This window comes from Heterodontus francisci, unplaced genomic scaffold (assembly GCF_036365525.1).
Source record: "Heterodontus francisci isolate sHetFra1 unplaced genomic scaffold, sHetFra1.hap1 HAP1_SCAFFOLD_255, whole genome shotgun sequence".
NCBI lineage: Eukaryota > Metazoa > Chordata > Chondrichthyes > Heterodontiformes > Heterodontidae > Heterodontus > Heterodontus francisci.
The window spans coordinates 2,179,277-2,204,570 of record NW_027142012.1 but is presented as its reverse complement, the minus strand read 5'-3'; the positions used below and the strand labels follow the sequence as shown (position 1 = coordinate 2,204,570).

The following is a 25,294-nucleotide window of genomic DNA, read 5'->3' as shown; positions in this document are numbered from 1 at the left end:
CATTTCATGAGAAATTAGAAGTCATCATGACTTCGTCAGTGACCTCATGGTTCAGGTGTCTGAGTGATGTTAATCATGATGTGATGAATTGATTGTATGTTCCAGTCTTTCCGTGGTGGGTTTTCACACTGAGTAGAAACGTGTTGGACATGGTCTGGAAATGTTTCACACTGCTCCATTCCCAACAGGCCATGACCTGATGTGATGGAAATGTCATTTACTTACAGAAGCTACATTTCCATCATTGCACATCTGGATGCACAGTCAGGATCTGAGCTGAAGGTGACCGTCCTGCCCAAATTTTCATAGAGGCAAAAAAGACATCTGATTGGTTGCTGGCACAAAGCTGGATGATGAGGTGTTTGAGAGGTTAAGATGATGGATTATTAATTCCTTCTGTTTTACATCTATGAATTTGAATTCCATCTGCATCAACAGTTTATAAAATGTTCAATACATTGTTTCTTTGTAATTCACCAGCTTTTGCAGAAAGTAGGACTTAAGCTGTTGCTCTACCTGTTCGAAAGATAGTCTAAGTTATTCTGAAGCCATCTTACAATGTCATCTACATGGAAGCAGGATTTTAAAGGATAAGATGTAGTTTTTAAAAGTCACTTCAATCTTACTCGAGTCTTTGCAAAGAAGCCAGGTAAATCTTGATAAAAAGTCATATATATTTAGAGATCTTTTAAAAGCACTTCAATCTTGTTAATAAAAAGTCAGATGTATATTTAAGAACTCTGATAAGGCCTTGCTAAAAAGTTACATACAATTAAGAAACAAAATACAACATTTAATATGTCTGAACTCCCTCTTAAAGTTGACCCCTGCTGCTGCCGGTGTCTTCCTGGAATAGTGGAGCTGTTGTGTCAACAGAAAAGTCCTTCCCGAGCAGGACCTGAGCCTGTTGGTACCGGCTCTAATCCAACCCAGGTAAAAATCAGGGTACATTGTGGGCAATGAGCCCAAATTGCTGAACTGCAGGTCCCTGTCACTTTAAAGAGTGGGCTGGTGCGATTATGATCAGAGGCTCCTTCTAAGCACATTTCTCACCACCACAACTTCCAGATGCTGGTGTTAGTGTGTGCATGTACTGGCAGTTGCACTGCTGTTCAGACCCTCAATAGCAGTGAAAGTCTCAGAATTCACCGCTATTGGGACTGTAAAATCCAGGCCAATATCGCACAGTCCTGTTAGATTTGCTCTCCCTCTGTACAAAATCAAACTCCACACATTGTCTTTCACTCACTCCTGTTACCAGCCCTGAAGGTGCAGAAATCCCCTCTCAAAGGTACACAATCCAGTTGATTTCTGATCAAATACCTCCTTCCTCATTCAATAGAGGAAACAGAGACATGAACAGGAGTCAGGTGCAAGAAAGTTTCACCAACAGAGCAAAGAAAGGCACCAACAAAAGTCACACCGACTTTCCAAATCATTTCACTGGAATATTCTTTCACTTGTTTTGTCGGATGACTGCAATAAATCTGAAAATGAGCACCATGAGGTTTGTGTTCACTAGTCACTTGTTCTCCTGTGTTTGTCTGTCGGGTTTGTAATTTAATTTGTATTGAATTTTGAAGAGAATCTCTTTTCAGATGATTGCACATCGTACTGTGTTGAAAGCAACTAACTTGTAAAATGAAAGATAATGAATGTTTCAATACCTGTGTGACCAGATTCTTCCAATGCTTTTCAACAGCTAGATTGATGATGCTTGTAATCTGTATCCTGTGGAGAATGGGAGAGGAGAATAAAAGCATGGTGCATGAACAGGACAGACTGTGTAAAATGGGAGCACAGAAATACTGCCACCTCATTGAAGGTTAATGAGATTTATTCAAAGTCAGACACCTGTCCACAATGAACAAGTGAATACATTAATTGTCCACTTTCAATCTAAATGGGACTGAGGTTCCAACAGAGAAGTTTTCTGGAAAATACCTGCTGCAGTTTTAAAATTGATGAACTGGAATATCTTATACTAACTTTCAAATAACTAGTGATTGTATAGTTCTCATAGTGGAGAGAAGGAGTTGTTTATAAATATAAGCAGAAAAACACATTTGTGGATTGGTGAATGAACTTTATCTTTCTGAAATGTATTTGTCCATTGGTTGCAGGTCACTGGAAATTCTTTTTTACATTTCAATTGCAGCAGCAGCAGTTAGCAGCAAAATGTCTGATTAATCAGAGTAGTGGGTCTGGAAACACTTAAACAGCCGAGACCCTGTAAAACAGAACTCCAAGTAATAGTTTAAATAAGGCACTGAACTGACAGAGCGGGAAAGGCCTGCTCAGGTCAGGAAAAAAACCCGACCCGAACCCAACAGAACCACATTGGACCCGAGCCCGACCCGGCCCGAGTATCTCCATTTATTCCCGCGCCCGAACCGACCCGCGCCTTACCCGACCACCGGAATGTTCACTTTATCTCCCTCCCAATTCCGAATCTGCAGGAAGCTGCAGCATGAGCGCAATGACATCATAGAGATGCTCACTTGCTCACTGCGCAGACTCAGAGTTTCCCTCCTTGATGACCCGGACTCCCGGCTTTGGTTGGCTTTTCAACTTTTGACACTTATTAAACTCAACTTCCCAGCAGAATTAAATGTAATACTTACTGTATGTGTCACACCCGGACTCAGTCCAACCTGGACCCAGCCTGACCTGAACCTGGCCTGACCCTACCCGTGTCCAAAAGCCAGACCCGGAAGAGCGACCCGACATGACCCGAACCCGACACAGGTCGTCGGGACCCGTCGGATTCAGGTCGGGTAGCAGGCCTTTACAGAGTGGAGGTCAGATGAGGATTGAATTAATTTCAATCACTGAATCTAAACAAGAAGTAAATCTGTCAGGAATGGAAGACTTTGCTTTATGTGTGAGCTTGTGGCACAACGGTAGCATGTCTAACTCCCGATCAAAAAGTTGCGTGTTCAAATCACATCAGGCTCAGTTGTGTTTTACAGCAGCTCAAGTTCCTGGATTTTATATCAGAAGAGAGTTCAATCTATTGGAATGTTCAGTGAATGGTTGAATTTCAAGATCAACTTTAATAGATTAAAGTCCTGATTTCAGGTTCCATTTCCATGCTCAGTTCTTATTTCACACTGTTTTATATCAGAACAATGTTTCAGGGATGTGATGTGTCCATTGTTTGTACAATTGCTCTGTCACCCAGTGTGAGAAATAAAACACAAACCGCCCAGCGTGCGGCTCAAACCCATACCTGGCTCTGTCTATAGGCCACTTAGTTCAGTTGGTTAGGACGCAGTGTTGATAACAACAAGGCTGTGGATTTGATCCCCAACTGCGCTGTCACATGGTCAGTCAATAATTTGATACATTTTTGTTACACTTAAAATCCAACTTTTAGATACAAACAAGTTTACATAAAATGTCAGAGGGAATTTATTTTGAATAACATCCATTGTATCTTTGTCACTGGTCTGGAGTAACACAGAATTCTTTCCAATTATCTTCCGTTTCCTGATAAACATTGAACTCGTGGCCTGTTCTCGTTAATGGTCACGAGCAACAAAAACAGACAGAGCAAGTCTGACCGCCCAGAGATGTGGAAAAGGCTTCAGTTTGGGACAAATGCAGCAAATCAAATGTTCACCCTGCCCCGAGAGAGTCAAAAACTGGGTATAAGGACACAGGGAGATAGAGAATAAGCTAGAGCAGGCAATGTAAATATTTCCCATCCTTGATATCTCTCTATTCCAATCCAGCCTTCAGAGTTGGGTAAATAATATCAGTGTAAATTGTGCAATTCGAGAGTCAAAACCAAATGACGATGCAGAATAAAGGAGAACTGCCAAAACCCCAGATTGAACCAGGGATCTTCAGTCTAACTCTCTCCCAACTGAGCTATTGCAGTCACACAGGCTTGGAATAATAAGTGGCAAGTAACATTCGCACCACACAAGTGCCAGGCAATGACCATCTCCAACAAGAGAGAATCTAACCATCTCCCCTTGACATTCAATAGCATTACAATCACTGAATCCCCCACTATCAACATCATGGGGGTTACAATGGGAAGCCATACAAATAACGTGACTACAAGAGCAGGTCAGAGGCTTGGAATCCTGAGGCGAGTAATTACAGTGCAGCTGTTGGCTCCACCCCAGGGGCTGAATTTGTTCTGTAAACCATGAAGCAGCTTCCTCTCAAATCCCAGGTTTATCAATAAATCCTCTTACAAAAGCCCCAAAGTGTGATATATTCCTCTCACTCATCCATGACTCTTGACTCCCCAAAGCCTGTCCACCATCCACAAGGCACAAGTCAAGAGTGTGATGGAATACTCTCCACTTGCCTGGATGGGTGCAATTCCAACTCAAGAATCTCAACACCGCCAGGACAAAGCAGCCCGCATGATTGGCACCCCATCTGCAAACATTCACTCCCTCCAACACCGACCCACAGTTGCAGAGTGTGTACCGTCTACAAGATGCACTGCAGCAATGCACCATGACTCCTTAGACAGCACCTTCCAAACCAGTGACCTTTACCACCTAGAAGGGCAAGGGCAGCAAATACAGGGGATACCACCACATGCAAGTTCCCCTCCAAGCCACACACCATCCTGACTTGGAACTATATCGCCGTTCCTTCACCGTCGCTGGGTCAAAATCCTGGAACTCCCTTTCTCACAGCACTGTGGGTGTACCTACCCCACATGGAGTGTAATGGTTCAAGAAGGCAGCTCACCACCACCTTCTCATGGGCAATAAATGCTGGCCTAGCCAGCGATGCCCACATTGCATGAATGAATGAATAAAAAAGTGAAGTATCCCTTGTGTCATTGTTTTGGTAGAAAATATAACCCTGGTGGAATTGCCCCTCCCAATCACACCTCACTTCATAGAACATAGAAAATGGAGAAAATTTATGGCACAGAATGAGACCATTTAGCAATCGTGTCTGTGCCAGCTGAAAAAGAGCGATCCAGCCCAATCCCACTTTCCAGGTCTTGGGAATGGGATCTGAACAGATCTCAGAGCTCACATTATGTGAATGTTCTGTTGAAGTATTGGTGAGCTGATATACCAGGGGAGATTCACACTGTTAGACACAGTGTGAAATACATTCAAGTATTTATAAAACATTGTAACATGTGAGTAATATTCCCCATTGATTTCTCAGCACTGATGGATTGTGAAGTGGGAGACAGCCAGAAGTCTCACTGATTCACACTGACCATGAGCTGAAAATGAAATGAGATAAAGTTCAATCTTCAGCAGCGAGTTGCTGCAGAGAGGTAAGAGTCCTGAATCAAGGAGAGACTTTCTCATCTTGCTGTTGAATCTCATTTTAAACACTCCTTGAACTCTTTGCCGAGGAATTCAGAGCTGGAGAATGCCTGTAAAATCAGCCTAAAAAGGAAATAAAAAACACCCACCGTGGGCTCAAACTCAAAAACTTGAGATTCAGAGTTTCATGCTTTCATCGACTGAGCTCACCAGGCCTGAGACAGTGTCCCCGTCCTGTCTGTTATTGGACAGTGCAGCTGTTGGCTCCACCCCAGGGGCTGAATTTGTTCTGGAAACCATGAACCAGCTTCCTCTCAAATCCCAGGTTTATCAGTAAATCCTCTTAAAAAGCCCCAGAGTGTGATATATTCCTCTCACTCAACCAGAATAAAAGTTACATCTTTTGCTCTTTTTACCTTCCAAACATTGACTTCTATTTTTCTCAGCATTTATTTCTCTCTCCTTTTTATATTGTGCATTTCCCAATAAACATTTCAGTTCAATTATTTATGAGGGATGAAATGAACAGAAGAGATTTTCTGCAATGGTACCAGGGGTGTGGGACAGAGAGAGTGGTTCAGATCTGGATTACACTGCCTGAGAGTGCTGGAGGCAGATTCAATCGTGGCTTTCAAAAGGGAATTGGATAAACACCTGAATAGAGAAAATTTGCAGGGTTACAATGAAAGGGCAGAGGAGTGGAATTAGCTGATTTGCTCTTGCAAAGAGCTGTCATGGACATGATGGACTGAATGGTCTCCTTCTGTACTGTAACCATTTGATTCCTTGATTCTAACTCTGTCAAAGTTGCTCTGAACTTGCTCTGCTCCAAGGAGAACAACCCCAGCTTTTCCAGTCTGAAGTTATGAGGAGCCATGGGGAACCCACTGTAACCCTTCCTCCAGACAGAAATACAACTGTTCACCACTACACTGTGACCCAGCTGTTCACAATGTACATCAATGATTCGGATGTGGGGACCAAATGAAGTATTTCCAAGTTCGCAGATGACACAAAACTAGGTGGGAATGTGTGTTGTGAGAAAGATGCAAAGCGGCTTCAAGGGGATTTGGACACACTTAGTGAGTGGAGAGGAAAGTGGCACATGAAATATAATGTGTAAAAATGTGAGGTTATCCACTTTGGTAGGAGGAACAGATGTGCAGATTATTTCTTAAATGGTAAGAGATTAGAAAGTGTAGATGTACAAAGGGGCCTGTGTGTCCTTGTCAATAAGTGACTGAAAGCTAACATGCAGGTGCAGCAAGCAATTCAGAAGACGAATGATATGTTAGCCTCTATCGCAAGAGGATTTGAGTATAGGAGTAGTGAAGTCTTGCTTCAATTGTATATAACCTTGGTTGGTCTGCAGTTTGGAATACTGTGTGCAGTTTTGGTCCCCTTACCTGAGGAAGGGTATCATTGCCATAGAGGGAGTGCAATGAAGGTTCACCAGACTTGTTCCCGGGATGGCAGGACTGTCCTATGAAGAGAGATTGGGGAAACTGGGCCTGTATTCTCTAGAGTTTCAAAGAATGAGAGGTGATCTCATTGAAACTTACAAAATATTTAAAGGGATAGACAGGGTTGATGAGGTATTTCCTCCGGTTGAGGAATCTAGAACCAGGGGACACAATTTCAACAGAAGGGGAAAGCCACTTCGGACATAGACGAGGAGAAATTTCTTTACTCAGTGGGTTGTGAAGCTTTGGAATTCTCTACCCCAGAGGGCTGTGGATGCTCAGTCATTGAGTATGTTTAAAGCAGAGATTGACAGATTTCTAAATGCAAATGACATAGGGGAGATGGAGATAGTGTGGGAAAAAGGCATTGAAGTGGATGATCAGTCATCATCATATTGAATGGTGGGGTGGTCTCGATAGGCTGAATGGCCTACTCCTGCTTCTATGTTCCTATCAGTCTGTAAACTTCATACCCATGCTGTCATTGTCCCTTTTATTCCATGGGCTTCAGTTTTACTGGCAGTCTAGTATGTGACATCATCAAGAAGGTTTTCAATAAGTTAAATAAGGAGAAATTGTTTCCAGTGGCAAAAGGGTCAGTAACCAGAGGATGTATTTATCAGGTGATTGAGAAAAGAACCAGAGGCGAAATGAGGAATGATTTTTTAGACAGTGATGTGTTGTGATCTGGAATGCACTGTCTGATCAGGACTTGAAAGCAGATTCAGTAGTAACTTTGAAAAGCAATTGGGATAAATACTGGCAGGAAAAATGTACAGATTACAGGAAAAAGCTGAGCAGCAGGACTAATTGGATAGCACAACCAAAGAGACAGCACTGACACAATGGACCAAAAGGTCTCCTTCTTTGGGTATCAGTCTATGGTTTTATGAACATAATGTTGAGACAATTCGCTGAGTTGGAAGGGAAGTGAACCCAGATTCCGGGTATTCTAAACACCAGATGCAAACCAACTGAACAAGCCTGTTGTTTAATCTCTGTTTTTCACACCAGCTTCTCCTCGCTCTTTCTGTGTTTCCAGCCTGGTCTGTTCCTCTGACCTTCATTCCTGACACTTTATTGAGAATGGCCAATTGGGATGGAAGACATTGGAACGGATTTTTCTGTCGGCGGCTGACATGGAGGGCAGACGTCGCACATCCACACGGCAAGAAGGCATTTCAAGTATTTATGAGTCCAATTGTCAGCAATTTTATTCACTGGATCCAATTGAACTAATAGCACAAGGGAACCACGGGGCTTCAGATCCTCGCCTGGTTAAAGGAGGTGACTGGGAGGTGGGAGCTGAGTGTTGGCTTCACTGGGAAGCTGTCTGGTGAGGTAGCGTAACTTGGCAGCAAGGGTGGAGGGGGGAAGGGCATCGGGAATCACTGTCAGGAGTGGGGGCCAATGTGCCAGCTCTGCAGGGGGAGCTACACCAGGGTGCCATTGAGGGAGTGCCACCTCAATGAGGGTAAATGTGAGTGGGTAAAGAGTGAGGTCAATGTGGCTGGGTGTTGTTTACTGTGAAGGCCTTGCACTAAGGGAGGGGCAACCTGTCATGGGCCTCATTCACCCTGGATTCGAGGCTCCCATTGAGGAGGAGTAGAGAGGGAGGGAGGGAAGGGCAGGCACCAGCAGGGACACCACAGCAGCTTGGGGGCCCACAGGAAGGCCAGCCTCGAACAGGAGGCTGGAGAAGGGGTCAGAGGAACACGTCAGCCAAGGTTCAACTACCTGCAGATGTCCGAGTGACAGTGTCTCCACAGACTGCACCTCTCCACGGAGGTTGTCACTGATCTCTCTGCCATGATGCAGCTGTGCCCCATGGGACTTGGTGGGCACCTGATGCCACTGAACTTCTGGATGACCAGATCATTGCGGGGATCCACTGGAGATATGTGTGGAATCTCACAGTCTGTGGTGAATCAGTGCATCAAGGAGGTCACCAATGTCCTCTTCCGGAGGGCCGGTGACTATGTGCACATCGATACAAACAGTCAGGCTGAGAGGGCTATAGGATTTGGGGCCATCGCTGGATTCCCCCAGGTGTAGGGTGTCATCGAATGCACCCATGTGAACATCATGGCTCCTGCAGACCAGCCAGCAGCATTCAACAGGAAGGGCTTCCATTTGCTCAGTGTGTAACTGGTCTGTGACCATCACAAATGGATCCTACAGGTGTGTGCACAAATCCGGGGAAGCAGCCACAACGCCTGCATACCAAGGCACTCCCAGGTGCCAGAACCTTTCCGTGGCCCCATGCGCTTTCTGAGATGGATCCTTGGAGACAAGGGCAACCCAGTGAGGACATGAGTACTGACGCCTGCGAGGAATTCACACAAGGATGCAGAGGAGAGGTACAACACCTGCTGCGGGTCAACCCGAGTGACCATCAAGGAGGCCATTGGTCTCCTGAAGATGAGATTGAAGCGCCTGGATTGTTCCAGTGGAGCCCTTCAGTATGTCCCAGCGAGGGTCTCGTATATCGTGGTGGTTTGCTGTGAACTGCACAATCTGGCATTACAGAGGGGTGAGGTGTTGACAAGTGAGGATGTCATGGAGTGTGATGTCTCCTCTGATGATGAGGATGTGGAGGAGGATGCTGCTCAGGCAGTGCCAGATGAAGGACCTCAGGCACAGCAGGAAAGCCACCATGAGATACACACAAGGGAGACACGAGACACCCTTATACATTCACGTTTCCTTTGAGCCTTACCACCTTCTGGAACCAAGGCAATAAAGCCTTAGCTTTAAACAGCCCTGTTGTCACCTCTTTCCTTCTATACTACAGCGCCCAGGTACACATCGCACACTGGCAAGGCCGAAGCTTTGTGAACTCAGGGCTTGGTCCCTCACTTCCAGCCCCTTGGGAGGAAGGGTTTAAATGAAGTCCCAAAGGGCATCAACAATAGGAAGGAGACATAGTGAGAGAACATCATTTCTTTATTCTGTGTGTCACCAAACACAACCCTATCCATCTGGAATGTACATTCACCCGTGAACCCCTCAGTGAATCTAGGTGTTCTTCTTAAATCTTTTCCGGGTGCTCCTACGTGGTGCTCCCCCTGCTCTGGCAGCTGAGGTGGAGACATGCTGCTGACCTTGCTGCCCCATGGCTTGGGATGACATTGGTGGCCGTCCTCTGGCTGCCTGAGGCCTGGAGGGCCCCGGCACACTGAGGGCCTCCTGCACAGGTACAGGGACCCCCCTCTGTCATCGAGGGTGATGGAGGCAGGCACTGGCATCACTGGTGTCACTGGCAGAGGGACTTTCGAGCTACTGTCCACACCAGGAGCACCCTGAGAGGAGACCCCAGATGTAGCAGCAAGCTGCTCCTCCCCCTTATAAGACACACTTGTACCTCCCTGCTGACCTGAGAGGGATGTGGACCTGGTGGAGAATTCAGGTGCCTCGTCCCCCCTCTCACCTTGTCACCGCTGGATGGAGCTCATGGACAAAGTGATGGAGTGCAAGTCTGCTAACATCTCTGGCAGCCACTGATTGATTGGCTGGATCTGGCTCTCCATGAGAGTCACCAATCTCACAATGGAGGAAGCCAGACACACCCCCATCAGAGACAGTGCAGCACCCAAGGCCTGGATGGACTCCTCCACCATCCTTGTTTGGGTACACATAGCCTCTGGCAACTCTGCCAGATGTTACCTGACCTCTTGCTGCAGCTGCGGTATTTCCCGTGTTGCTGGTGACACCAGAGGCATGTCATCAGCCTGGGGCTCAGTGTGGGCCTGGCCTCCCACAGACCACCAACTGTCAGTGGACTCGGCTAACACAGCCTCCGTCAGCTGCCCGGGCCTGTCTGTGATGTGCTCATCAGTTTGCGTGAGCGTTTCTGTTCTGGTGGAGGGTGCAGGGGAATGATGTGATGGTGCACCATCTGAGGCTCCCTCCTCCTCCTCAGATGTGTCCGGCTGTCTCCCAGTCTCTCCAGCTCTTTGCTTTTGTCATTCATCCGGGCCTTCATGAGAAAACAGGGACATTGAAGGGTTAGGGTCTGCCCATCGTGACATTCCAACCACCCCTACTGTGCAGTTCCATTGACGCAGTGGTGAACAGATGAGCAGTGTGGCTCCTTTGCAGCAGATGCTCCCTTGTGCCCCAGGAGATGTTCACTCACTCTCTTGGGTAGATGCCCCTGTCTCTCCATCAGCTATGGAGCAGCTGCATTGCTGCCCTGCCTGTTCCACGCCCCCTCCTCCATCGGGATGAGGACATGGAGATAAGGCACTCCACCGCCAGTCTTGACACGCTCTTTCCAATTGTGGGATGTCTTCTCCTGCAGCCACTATGATGAACAAATTAGTCTCCCAGCTGGGACAAGCCCAACATCTCTGATGGTGATAGTCCAGCAGTACATGATGTGGACACACATATGCCTCCTGCATGCGGCACCTGTTGAGGCATTGTGTGAGGTTATATAATGACTGACGTGTGCCTCTCCTGCTGCCCTTCCCCAATACACATGACTGGGTGGTCACTCCCTTTCCACTAAACATTCCCTCTCACTCTGCCACATGCAATGTCCAAAAGTTCCAAAGTGTTTTGAGTTGTCGCCTGAGCAACCTGGATCAGGTCATTGACCCACTTCCTGCACTGGATCCATGTCCTGGGGGTGAACCCATGGCTGCTGACCTCACCTACTGTCTCCAGCCAGTTTTGCTTGGTCAGGTGGACAGGTGTCCACCTCCCATCCCTGGGGAAGAGGATCTTCCACTTTTCTCTTGCCACCTGGAGGAGAACCTGCAGGGAGGCATTGCTAAACCGTGGGACCATGGTCACGGCAGGCTCGCATTCAGCTTCTAACCCATCAGGCAACAGAGGCAGCAGAACGGGTCCTGGGGCATCAGAGGCAGCAGAACTGGTCCTGGGACAGCAGAAGGCTCTCAGGAAGACACTCCTTTAAACCAGGCAGCAGTGAATGCAGGGCTGGCAGCCCTTTAAATGTGGTGCCAGCACCTGCCGTTGTGTCAGATGTCGGTGCCATCGGCACCTCGTTCCCTGCCTCTGGTCCTTGTTTACATGGGCCCCACGCCTCCCCTTCATTAATTGGTCGGCTGCTCCGTGATCGGAGTCGGTCGGCCACATTTCATTCATGTGGTGACGACACCCGCTTCCGGTGCCTCTGCCGAGAGCCGAACCGTTAGTTTAAAATTCAGCCCATGGGGTCAAGAGTGGAAAATCTCCCCTCTGATTCTCTCTACTTAAAATGAAGGAGACACCAAATTAAAACTGATGAAACCAGGGATTGTATCCTGGTTCTTCAATCTAGTGTTCTCCCAACTGAGCTATTCCATCCTCACTGTGAACTCATCTTCATTGGAGACAAATATAACTCCAGGCGGAATTTCCCCACCCGTTCATTCCTCACTTCAGGGGAATGGGACCCGACCAGATCGCGGAGCTCAGATTATGTTAATGTTCTGCTCTTGATATCTTAATATTATCTTGCGTTTGAGCCACTTTTAATCAGGTTCACGGACAAATTCTTCCATCATCCCTTCTCCCACATTCTCTCTCTCTCATTCATTCTTTATTCCTCACAATCCAGAAAGGGTTAGGAATCAGAGCTCACCTCCAAACCCTCTGCACACAGACCTCTGTCTGTCACCCTGTTTGCTCCAAGATCCAAGAGACCAGTCAATAAATTACACTCTTTATAACACAGAAAACTGCCTCACCGTGTTGGACACAGAGTTAAATACACTGAAGTCTTTTGAAAAAAGTTCATCTTACGGGTTGTGTACTGAGCCCACAGAGCAGGACAGGCCCAGGCTCCAGCCCCAGCCCCACCTGTGCTGTGTTAGCTGATGTCACCTGGTGTGATACTGAGCCACATGGAGCATGAAAGGGCCTGGTTGTATTCATGGCCAGTGTTCAGTTAACTGAACCCACCCAATGTTGTAGGAGCCACACAGAACAGAGTGGGCCCTGGCTCCTTCCTCAGCCTGAGGGATGATAGTTCATCTCACACGGTGTTGTACAGAGCCCCACACAGAGCAGGAAAATCCCAGGCTCCATCCCCAGCCTGTGGTATTTTACTTCATCACACCTGGTATGGTACGGAGCCCCCAGAGCAGGAAAGATCCAGCTTCCATCTCTGGCCTGTGCTGAATTAGCTGATCTGACCTGGTTGGCACTGAACCACAATCAGGGGAGGACGGGCCGAGGCTCCCTGGCCTGTGGTGTGTTAGTTATTCTCATTTGGTGAGGTACTGAGCACCATATAGAGCAGGAAGGGCCTGTGCTCAGTGAGCTGATCTCACCTTTTGTCGTCCTGAGACCCACACACAAAGCAGGACAGGCCTAGGCCTAATCCTCGGCCTGAGTTTAATTAGATGATCTCATCCAAAAGATTTTGATAAGGTTCCACACAAGAGGCTTCTCTATAAGATTAAAGTCCCTGGTATCAGTGGTAATATATTGATCTGGATTGGGAACTGACTGGCACGACGTAGACAGAAAGTAGTTACAGATGGATCTGGATCTGTTTGGAGACCAGTTACCAGTGGTGTCCCACAGGGATCGGTGTTGGGTCTGTTGCTCTTTATTATTTTTCTTAATGTTCTGGATGTAGGTGTAGGGGGCACCATCTGTAAATTTACAGATGATTTGAAGATCTGTGCGAGTGTTCAGACTGTAGACGATGCTCGACTGTTTCAGGCTGAGCTTAATGTGTTGGGAGATTGGGTTCATGACTGGTAAATGATGTTTAATTTGGGTAAGTGCAGTGTTATTCATGTGGACAGGGCGAATGCTCAACATTCATACACCCTTCAGGGAAAAATATTAAAGCAGGTGGAGAAAGAAAATAATTTTGAGCAGAGATCTGGATGTTCTGGTGCACAGATCTCGAAAGGTACAGCAGCAATGCTGTGAAGTGATAGCTGGAGCAAATAGGGTATTGGGCTGCATTCAGAGGATAATTGCATATAAGATGGGGCATATTCTTTCATGGGATGTGAGCGACACTGGCAAGGCCAGAATTTGTGACCCATCCCTAATTGTCCTTGACAAGGTGGCGGTGAGCTGCCTTCTTGAATTGCTGCACTCCATGTGGTGTAGGTACACCCACAGTGCTGTTAGGAAGGGAGATCCAGGATTTTGACCCAACATCAGTGAATGAACAGGGATATTGTTGCAGATCAGATGGTGTGTGACTTGAAGGGGAACTTGCAGATGGTGGTGGTTCCATGCATCTGCAGCCCTTGTCCTTCAAGGTGGTGGAGGTCTTCGGTTTGGAAGGTGTTTTCGAAGGAGCCTTGGTGAGTTGCAGCAGTGCATCTGGTAGATGGTACACACTACTGCCACTGTGCGTCAGTGGTGAAGGGAGTGAATGTTTAAGGTGGTGAATGGGGTGACAATCAAGGCAGCTGCTTTGTCCTGAACAGTGTTGAGTTTCTAGAGTATTGTTGGAGCTGCACTCATCCTGGCTTGTGCCTTGTAGATGGTGGACAAGTTTTCGAGAGTCAAAAATCACAGAATTGTTACAGTGCAGAAGGAGGCTATTCGGCCCACTGTGTCTGCATAGAATCATTGAACATAGAAAGTTTACAGCACACGAAGGCCAAAAATCGGGCAACCCAGCGGAATCCCATTGTCCAGCATTTGGACCGTAGCCCTGCAGGTTCAGGTACTTGAGGTGCACATCCAGACTCCTCTTAAATGAGTTGAGGGTTTCTGCCTCAACTACCCTTATCGGCAGTGAGTTTCAAACCCCTCGCACCCTCTGGGTGAAAAAACGTTTCCTCATCTCCCCTCTAATCGTTCAACGAATCCCTTTAAATCTATGCCCCTTAGTCATTGACCTCCCTGCTAAGGTAAATAGACCCTTCCCATCCACTCTATCCAGACCCCTCACAATTTTATACATTTCAATCAAATCTCCCCTCAGCCTCCTCTATTCAACCCCAGCTGATCCAATCTTTCCTCATCGCTGCATTTTTCCAGAGCTGGCAACATCTTCGTAATTCTCCTCTGTAACCTCTCTAGTGCAATAACATCCTTTCTGTAATGAGGTGACCAGAACTGCACACAGTACTGAAGTTGTGGCCTAACTAATGATTGATACAGTTCCAGCATAACCTCCCTGCTCTGATATTCTATACCTCGGCTAATAAAGGAAAGGATTCCATCAGCCTTCGTAACCAACTTATCAACCTGTCCTGCTACTTTCAGGGATCTGTGGACATTCACTTCAAGGTCCCTCACTTCCTCTAGACCTCTCAGTATTCACCCATTAATTGTGTATTCCTTTGCTGTGTTTGACCTCACCAAAGGCATCACCTCACACTTCTCCAAGTTGAATTCCATTTGCCACTTTTCTGCACACCTGACCAGTCCATTTTTCCAGCTCTCCTAATGTGCATTTCACCTCGTGCCTAGAGCTGAATTATTCATTGCAGAATTCTCACGATCTGTTTTACACTTGGTGCCACAGTATTTATATGAATGGTCCAGTTAAGCTTGTGTCTATGGTTACCCCCAGGATGTTGATGGTGGGGGGGATTCAGCGATGGTAATGCCGTTGAACGTCAAAGGGAGATGGTTACATTCTCTCTTGTTGGAGATGGTCATTGCCTGGTACTTATGTGGTGTGAATGTTACTTGCCACTTAGCAGCCCAAGCCTAAATGTTGTCCAGGTCTTGCTGCTTCTGTACACGGACTCCTTCAGTATCTGAGATGTCCCGAATTTGTCCTTTTATGAAACCTTGGTCAGGCCTCACTTGGAATATTGTATCCAGTCTTGGTCTCCTCACATGATGGGTGATATTGAGGCTTTTGACAGGGTACAAAGGAGAGACATTAAACTAATTCCCAGTGTAAGACATCTTCGTTATCAAGTTAACGTTTCGGGTCAGTGACCCTTCTTCGGAGTTCCGAAGAAGGGTCACTGACCCGAAACGTTAACTCTGCTTCTCTTTCCACAGATGCTGCCAGACCTGCTGAGTGAATCCAGCATTTCTTGTTTTTGTTTCAGATTTCCAGCATCCGCAGTATTTTGCTTTTATCTTCGTTATCAAGTTAGACTTAAAGAGTTGGGACCCTACACCTTGGAGAAACCTAGACTGAGGGGTGATCCGATTGAGGTTCATAAGTAATGAAGGGTCCAATTTAGCATGGGAGAGGAGTCATAATTGTATATTGTAAAAGGCCAGATGTCACCCGGATCACATTAAATTTCATTTTCAGCAACGGGTTAATGAACCAGGAGGGCTGAGTGGTTAAGGTGCTGGACTTAAAATCCAATGAATATATGTCTGTGTGTGTTCAAACCCCACTCCTGGTATCTGTGCTGGCCAAATGTTACTTGTTGTTTCCCTGACTTTTGCCTTGCACCATCATCTCTTCTGTCATTTAATCACTCCTGCCTTCCAACCGATCACAGCTTCCTATTATTTGCCCCAGCACCGTTCCTTGTCTCTGCACTTGCTTATAAGCTGGTAAACCTTGAACTTCATCTCCTCTGTCCCTTCACAATGACCTTCTCATCTTTCCTGAACTGTGGTTCCTCACAGGATCCACTCGCTGCCTCTCCGACTCCCCTCCAGGGGTAACTGAAGGCCCTGAGCCTGGGTCTTGCTTTCTACGCTTGCTGGTAGTTGAGTCCTTGCATGTCCAGACTCCTCCAGGAAGGGCTTGCCATAATCTTCCAATCTTCCCTGGATAAGGGGATTGGAGAGTGGCAAATGACACCCTTATTCAAGAACGGGTGTAAGGACAGTCCAAGCAACTCCATGTCAGTTAATTTAACATCAATGCTGGGTAAGGTTTCAGAAATGATAATCAGGGAAAATATCAATGGACATTTAGAAAGGTTTGAGTTAATTAAGGATATCCAGCATGGATTTGTAAAAGGCAGATCATGCTTCACTAATCTAATTGAATTTTTTGATGAAGGAGCAGAGAAGTTTGATGAAGGAAATGCAGTGGATGTTGTTTCTATGGATTTTACGAAAGCATTTGATAAGGTATCACATAAAAGGCTGGTTAACAAAATTGAGGCTCATGGAATAGGAGGGTCAGTGTCCAATTGGTTAAAAAATTGGATTAAGGGCAGAAACAAGCAAGTTGTAGTAAATGGTTTCTTTTCAGACTAGGGGATGGTCGACAGTGGTGTTCCCCGAGGGTCAGTGCTGGGATCACTGCTTTTCTTGCTATGTATAAAATATGTGGATCTTGGAATACGGAACAGAATCTCAAAATTTGCTGACAATACCAAACTTGGAAGTGAGGCAAACAGTGAGGATGATATGAACCGCCTGCAATAGGACATAGATAGGCTAGCAGAATGAGCAGAGAGGTGACGGACGGAATTTAATACTGTTAAGTGTGAGGTGATGCATTTTGACAGAAGGAATAGGGAGAGGCAATGTATGCTTAATGGCACAGTTCTAAAGAGTGTTCAGGGACAGAGGGACCTGGGGATGCATGTGCATCGATCTTTGCAGGTAGCAGGGCATATTGAGAGAGTAGTAGTAACATATATGGCATCTTGGGCTTTATACAAACATACAAGCATACGAACATATGAATTAGGAGCAGGAGTAGGCCACTCGGCCCTTCAAGCCTGCTCCGCCATTCAATAATTTCATCGCTGAACTGATGACCCACATTTCCAGCTACCCCTGACCACCCCCTTGCTTATCAAGAATCTATCTACATCTGCCTTAAAAATATTCAAAGGCTCTGCTTCCACTGCGTTTTGAGGAAGAGAACTGCAAAGACTCACAACCCTCTAAGAGAAAAAAATTCTCCTCATCTCTGTCTTAAATGGGCGACCCCATATTTTTAAACAGTGACCCCTAATTTTAGATTCTCCCACAAGGGGAAACATCCTTTCTACATCCACCCTGTCAAGACCCTCAGGATCTTATGTGTTTCAATCAAGTTGCCTCTTACTCTTCTAAAATCTGGTGGATACAAGCCAAGCCTGTCCAATCTTTCCTTGTAAGACAGCCCACCATTCCAGGTATTTGTCCAGTAAACCTTCTCTGAACTGCCTCCAATGCATTCACATCCTTCCTTAAATAAGGAGACCAGTTCTTTAGACAGTACTCCAGATGTGGTCTTACCAATGCCCTGTATAGCTGAAGCATAACCTCCCTACTTTTGTATTCAATTCCCCTCGCGATAAACACGAGCATTCTATTAGCTTTCCTAATTACGTGCTGTACCTGCATACTAACCTTGTGCGATTCATACACGAGGACACCTAGATCCCTCTGCATCTCAGGGCTCTGCAATCTCTCACCATTTCGATAATATGCTTCTTTTTTATTCTTCCTGCCAAAGTGGACAATTTCACACTTTCCCACATTTTACTCCATTTGCCAGGTTGTTGCCCACTCACTTAACCGATCTACATCTCTTTGTAGCCCCCTTATAAGAACATAAGAAATAGGAGCAGGAGTAGGCCATTCAGTCCCCAAAGCCTGCCCCACCATTTAATAAGATCAGGGATGATTTGCCCCAGACCTCAACTCCTCTTTCGTGCCAGCTCCTCATAGCCCTCAACTCCCCAATATTTCAAAAATCTATCTCGCTCCTCTTTAAATGCTTTCAGTGATCTAGCCTCCACAACTCTCTGGGTAGAGAATTCCAGACATTCACTACCCTCTGAGAGAAGAAATTCCTTTGCATCTCAGTTTTAAATGACTGTCCCCTTAATCTGTAACTATGTCACCTAGTTTGAGATTCCCCCACTAGTGGAAATATCTACCCTGTCAAGCCCCCTCAGAATCTTATACATTTCAATAAGATCACCCTTATTCTTCTAAACTTTAATGTATAAAGGCCTAACTTGTTAGCCATTCTTGATAAGTCAACCCCTTTCTCCCAGGAATCAGCCGAGTGAATCTCTTTTGACTGTATCCAATGCCAATATATCCTTTCTTAAATACAGGGACCAAAACTGTCCACAGTACTCCAGGTGTGGCCTCACCAACACCCTGTACAGCTTTAACAAGACTTCCCTATTTTTAAACTCCAACCCCCTAGCAATAAAGGCCAAAATTCAATTTGCCCTCTTAATTACTTGCTGCACCTGCATGCTAACTTTTTGTGTTTCAATCACAAGAACACCCAGATCCCTCTTTTTTGGAGTCTCTGTCTATTTAAATAATAGTCTGCATTTTGATTCTTCCTACCAAAGTGTATAACCTCATACTTTCCTACATTAAACTCCATCTGCCAAGTTTTTGCCCACTCACTCAACCTATCTATATCCCCTTGCAGATTCCTTATGTCTTCATGACAACATGCCCTGCCTATTTTTGTATCATCAGCAAATTTGTATATATTACACTCTGCCCCCTCCTCCATGTCATTAATATAGATAGTAAATAATTGAACCCCAAGCACTGATCCTTGTGGCACTCCACCAGTCACATCCTGCCAATGAGAAAATGGCCCATTTATGCCTACTCTTTGTTTCAAGGAATTGGTAATTGGTGTGTGCATCATCACTTCAGGAAGTGATGTCATACAGTATGTGACAGAGTAGGAGATGGGATGATCCCCGGTAAGATGTGCCTGTGATCCTCTCCTGTAAATTGTATATAGTATTGTCAGTCTTCAATAAAAAAGTCAAATTATTTGTTGGCGTTGATCAGTGTGTGATTGGTAAGTCTGTGTGAAGAACAGGTGTTGGCAACATGTCTGTACATGGACACCAGTGTCCACGTTAAAACAGTTCGGTCCGTGACTGATAATGTCAGGGATGAGAAATTTCCCATTGGCTTCTTCTTCCAGACCAGTCTGACTTTCAATCAAATCGCAGCCGTCAGTTTCACAGCTGACAGGTCCTGAGAGCAGAGACAACGTTTCAGAACCTCGGACAAGTTCGGAGCTTTCCGGCAGTTCTGATTTCATTTAAAAGCCCTCCAGAAAAACCCGAGCTTATCCGAGTTTCGGAAGTGCTGTCTCTGCTCAAAGCACCTGTCAGCTGTGAAACTGACGGCTGCGATTTAAAAAAAAAGACTAACCATAAAGCTGAGAGTTCTCGCTCTCTGCAACTGTCAGAGAGAGGGAGAGAGAGAGAGGAGAGTAAGAGGGAGAGAGGAGACCGGGGGTGGGTGTCGGCAGAGAGAGAGGGGCAGAGAGAGAAAGGACAACCTGAAAGGTTTACCCCGTATCCTTAGATTATGACCCCTGGTTCTGGACTCACACCCAATTCCCATGAACGAATAAAAAAAGTCACAACTGTGATTGGCTCTTGTAGCGGACTCTGGTTAACAGACAATATTCGGAGCGCCGGCCCCAGACTGTTTAACACTGACTGAGCTGAGAAAATACAACTCACCCCCGAGCATCCACAGCACAGACCGAGCGGAGGGGCAAACCTATCCTGGGAACTCTACATTCAGGGAACAGTTTGTCCTGTGAATATGCAGATGTGACTATTGTGGAAGAGAGACTGTATTAAAGGGGAGGGCGGGTTAGTCTAAAGCCACTGTGTTTGTGGATCCGCTCTCATCGCCGGATTTCAGAGTCATTCTTGTGTAAAATCAAATGATTTTCCAGTCAAAGAACCGCCCTGCTCCCTGCTCAGCCCCAAAGTGGGAATTCGGGCTCATTTTTTTTTGACTTCAAGATTTCAGTTGAAAAGTAGAGAACATGTCAGCGAGGGGTGAGAGAGGGCGGTCAGTGCAGCAATAAAACCAGGTGAAATGGAAAATGGAGTCCTCAATCCGAGTGAAAGCTTTTCAACAGCAAACATACTGGAGTGAGAGACAGGAAGGATCTAGTCTGGAAGTCTGGAGTCTCTGAATTTCAATGGAATTGGAGAGTTTGTGAGGAGAGAGAAACACAGAGAGACAGCAGGAGCCGGGAGCTGACAGCAGCTTGTCTCCGCCCCGTCCTCTCTCTGCCTTGAAGTTGCTCTGTGCCACCATCACCGGCTTCATTTCTGACCCAGTTCACATTGACAGAGAGAATTTGTGCAGAGTCCCGGACATGACCGATAGTGCAGCCGCCCAAACGGCTCCTCCAGCCGCCGCCGCCGCCGCCCAAGTCAAGACCCCCAAGAAGAAGAAGGCGGCTCCCCGAAACAAGCCAGCCGGTCTCCCGTTGGGCGAACAGATCCTCAAGATTGTGCCGGCTTTCAGCGATCGCAAGGGGATGTCCCTGGCCGCCATAAAGAAGGCTCTGGGTAGCAGCGGTGTCGATGTGGAGAAGCTCAGGACCCAGATCAAGCAAAGTATCAAGAGGAATGTGAACAAATGCTCCCTGGTGCAGAGCAAGGGACAGGGAGCCTCCGGCTCCTTCAAAATCAGCAAGAAGGAAAACCCAGGGAAAAGTGGGAAAGACGGTGAAGAAACTAGCAGACAAGAAATCTTTAGTGAAGAAACCAGCAGACAAGAAATCTTTAGTGAAGAAACCAGCAGACAAGATATCTTTAGTGAAGGAACCAGCAGCTAAGAAATCTTTAGTGAAGAAACCAGCAGACAAGAAATCTTTAGTGAAGAAACCAGCAACCAAGAAATCTTTAGCGAAGACACCAGCAGATAAGAAATCTTTAGTGAAGAAACCAGCAGAAAACAAATCTTTAGTGAAGAAACCAGCAGACAAGAAATCATTCATATAGAAACTAGCAGACAAGAAATCTTTCATGAAGAAACCAGCAGACAAGAAATCTTTAGTGAAGAAACCAGCAGCCAAGAAATCTTTAGTGAAGACACCAGTAGACAAGAAATCTTTAGTGAAGAAATCAGCAGCCAAGAAATCTTTAGTGAAGACACCAGTAGACAAGAAATCTTTCATGATGAAACCAGTAGACAAGAAATCTTTCATGAAGAAACCAGCAGACAAGAAATCTTTAGTGAAGAAATCAGCAGACAAGAAATCTTTAGTGAAGAAATCAGCAGACAAGAAATCTTTCATGAAGAAACTAGCAGACAAGAAATATTTCATGAAGAAACTAGCAGACAAGAAATCTTTCATGAAGAAACCAGCAGACAAGAAATCTTTAGTGAAGAAACTAGCAGACACGAAATCTTTCATGAAGAAACCAGCAGCCAAGAAATCTTCAGTGAAGACACCAGTAGACAAGAAATCTTTCATGATGAAACCAGCAGACAAGAAATCTTTAGTGAAGAAACCAGCAGACAAGAAATCTTTCATGAAGAACCTGCAGACAAGAAATCTTTCATGAAGAAACTAGCAGACAAGAAATCTTTCATGAAGAAACCAGCAGACAAGAAATCTTTAGTGAAGAAATCAGCAGACAAGAAATCCTTCATGAAGAAACTAGCAGACAAGAAATCTTTCATGAAGAAACTAGCAGACAAGAAATCTTTCATGAAGAAACCAGCAGACGAGAAATATTTCATGAAGAAACCAGCAGACAAGAAATCTTTCGTGAAGAAATCAGCAGACAAGAAATCTTTCATGAAGAAACTAGCAGACAAGAAATCTTTCATGAAGAAACCAGCAGACAAGAAATCTTTAGTGAAGAAATCAGCAGACAAGAAATCTTTCATGAAGAAACTAGCAGACAAGAAATCGTTAGTGAAGAAACCAGCAGACAAGAAATCTTTAGTGAAGAAATCAGCAGACAAGAAATCTTTCATGAAGAAACTAGCAGACAAGAAATCTTTAGTGAAGAAACCAGCAGCTACGAAATCTTTAGTGAAGACACCAGTAGACAAGAAATCTTTAGTGAAGAAACCAGCAGCTGAGAAATCTTTAGTGAAGACACCAGTAGACAAGAAATCTTTAGTGAAGAAATCAGCAGGCAAGAAATCTTTCATGAAGAAACTAGCAGACAAGAAATCTTTCATGAAGAAACCAGCAGACAAGAAATATTTAGTGAAAAAATCAGCAGACAAGAAATCTTTCATGAAGAAACTAGCAGACAAGAAATCTTTAGTGAAGAAACCAGCAGACAAGAAATCTTTAGTGAAGAAATCAGCAGACAAGAAATCTTTCATGAAGAAACTAGCAGACAAGAAATCTTTAGTGAAGAAACCAGCAGCTACGAAATCTTTAGTGAAGACACCAGTAGACAAGAAATCTTTAGTGAAGAAACCAGCAGCTAAGAAATCTTTAGTGAAGACACCAGTAGACAAGAAATCTTTAGTGAAGAAATCAGCAGCCAAGAAATCTTTAGTGAAGAAACCAGCAGACAAGAAATCCTTCGTTAGAAACCAGCAGACAAGAAATCATTGGTGAAGAAACCAGCAGCCAAGAAAGTGACAACAAAGAAAGTAACAGCCAAGAAAACGAGCAGCAAGGCGGCGGCAACGCCAAATAAGGCGGTGAAGAAAGCAGCGCTTCAGAAAAAGTCTGCTGCAAAGAAGGTCAAAAAAGGCAAGAGTGCGGCGGGCGGAAAGGCGCTGAAGGAAGTGCAGACATGGAAGAGCAAGGTCAAGCCGAAAGCAGCGAAGGCTCAGAAAGCAGTGTCTGGAAAGAAGTGAAAGAGCGCGGGAAACTTGTAAAAATCTGAACACAAAGGCTCTTCTCAGAGCCACCCACATCTCTCAGGAAAGAGCTGATCCCCTGATCAAATGATCCCTGGCCCGGCCCCGCCTGCAGATTCCACATGGAAATGATTTGGAATAAATCCAGGATCCCTGGTGACTCGCTGACATCCCCTCCACCCAGCCCTTTCCCCACTCTCTGTAATAAAACAGAAGGATGTCCGGCCCTCACTCCAACTGGAGATGTGTTCGGTGCAGTCTCAGTTCACAAATGCAGGGCGAGAGTCCTGTCAGGTAGCTCGGTCACTCTGACTGAAACCGCCAGTTCCCCGGGGCTGCAGACACTGACACTGCGGGGAGAGAATCCCCGACTCTACCCCGCCGCCGGGGGAACAAACAACTTTGTGTCCGGAGAAGAGGGAGGGCCGGGGAGAAGGTACATATGAAAGCGCTGCAGTGGACTCAGCTCCTGTGTGTGCACAACTCTCACTGATTCCGTCCTCTGGGAACAGTGCGGTCTAAACAGATCAGGTTAGGAGAGAAACACACAGCCCGAGAATGGCCTCTTTCTTCCTGCATTTACTATGTTCCGGGAGCAGATTCTCATTGAGAAGCGGCGCTCAGATCACCAGAGAGAAAAAAAAAACACAATTCAAACTGTCCAAATAAAAAAGAGAATTAACCCGGACACTTCCATTATTAAATTAATTCATCAGCTCCGAACCAGTTTTTCGTTAATGTACCGGGATAATCTCGGGATTTATCAAATCGAAGGCAGCGGGATTTATTAAATTGTTGATTCTGACACCCTGTAGTTCACTTCTTCACTTAACTGGAGGGGGAGATGTGTGAGCAGAGAAACAGAGCGAAATCCAGAGAGGGAACTGAAAACACAGCTGGACAGATGTGAAACAGGTCAATCCACTGTGACAATAACTCCATCACTGTCTCCCTCCTGACAGTAACCAGCCCTTTCACACAGACTGTGGGTGGCTCTGAAAAGAGCCTTTGGGTTATTAGATGACATTTTGGCCGCTTTGCTTTTTCTGGGAGCTCTGAGCGCTGGTTTTCTTGGGCAGCAGCAAGGCCTGGATATTAGGCAGCACCCCGCCCTGAGCGATGGTCACCCCTCCAAGCAGCTTGTTGAGCTCCCCGTCGTTGCGGACGGGCAGTTGCAGGTGTCTGGGGATGATGCGGGTCTTCTTGTTGTCCCGGGCCGCGTTGCCGGCCAGCTCGAGGCTTTCAGCGGTCAGATCCTCGAGCACAGCAGCCAGATAGACCGGGTCTCCGGCACCCACACGCTCAGCATAGTTGCCCTTTCTCAGGAGCCTATGAACACGGCCCACCGGGAACTGCAGTCCAGCCCGGGAGGAGTGAGACTTGGCCTTGGCCCGAGCTTTCCCGCTGGTCTTTCCTCTTCCAGACATTTCCACAATCTCACAAATACTTTCACAAAGAATGAATAATTTCCTTAGCATTGATAATATCCGGCAGGCGGTCAGGATGGCCGAGCGGTCTAAGGCGCTGCGTTTAGGTCGCAGTCTCCATTGAAGGCGTGGGTTCAAATCCCACTTCTGACACGTTGCGTTTTGACTGCACTGGAGGCGTTTGGGAGCAGCGGTGAAGAACAAAGAAAGAACAGGAAAGAACATGGACAAACAAAATAACAATAGACCCAAAGATGTTGCATCAAAACATTCGAGTAAGAGGCAACTGAGCAAACAGCAGGGCACAGAGAAGATCAAAAATGTAACCTTTGTATCGGGGTGGAAGATGTTGCCAATATCCTTAATGAATACATTACTGTCTTCTCAAATGAGAGGGTGATGCAGATATTGTTATGAAGGAGGAGGAGTGTGAAGTATTGGACGTGATAACTTAAGGAGAGAGGAAGTCTCAATGGAATGAGCATCCTTGAATGTGGATAAATCACCAGGACCAGATGAAATGTACCCCAGGCTGTTGACAGAAGCCAGGGAAGAAATAGTGGAAGGTCTGACCATCGTTTTCCAGAGGATTGGAGGTCTTGTAACGTTGCAATAAAAGCGAAATACCACGCAGATCAAGCATGGCTGAGCCTTTAGAGTAGAGAAACAGGGCTGAATTCCCTGAACCAGTGCGACAGCT

At 46.0% G+C, this 25,294-nt stretch overlaps 1 protein-coding gene and 1 non-coding gene across 2 annotated transcripts; one reads left to right on the top strand and one right to left on the bottom strand.

Moving 5' to 3' along the window:
- Positions 1–450: 450 nt before the first annotated feature.
- On the bottom strand, positions 451–24,594 carry LOC137366212 (histone H2A-like). Its single transcript, XM_068028196.1, has 4 exons — positions 24,229–24,594; positions 12,641–12,693; positions 10,441–10,585; positions 451–516 (listed from the first exon to the last, which is right to left on the bottom strand). Exons 1-4 carry the CDS (start codon positions 24,592–24,594, stop codon positions 451–453), a joined length of 630 nt encoding a protein of 209 aa, XP_067884297.1.
- A 70-nt stretch (positions 24,595–24,664) lies between these two features.
- trnal-uag (transfer RNA leucine (anticodon UAG)) lies at positions 24,665–24,747 on the top strand. The gene has a single exon. It is a non-coding gene; the product is annotated as a tRNA-Leu (tRNA).
- The last annotated feature ends 547 nt before the right edge of the window (positions 24,748–25,294 follow it).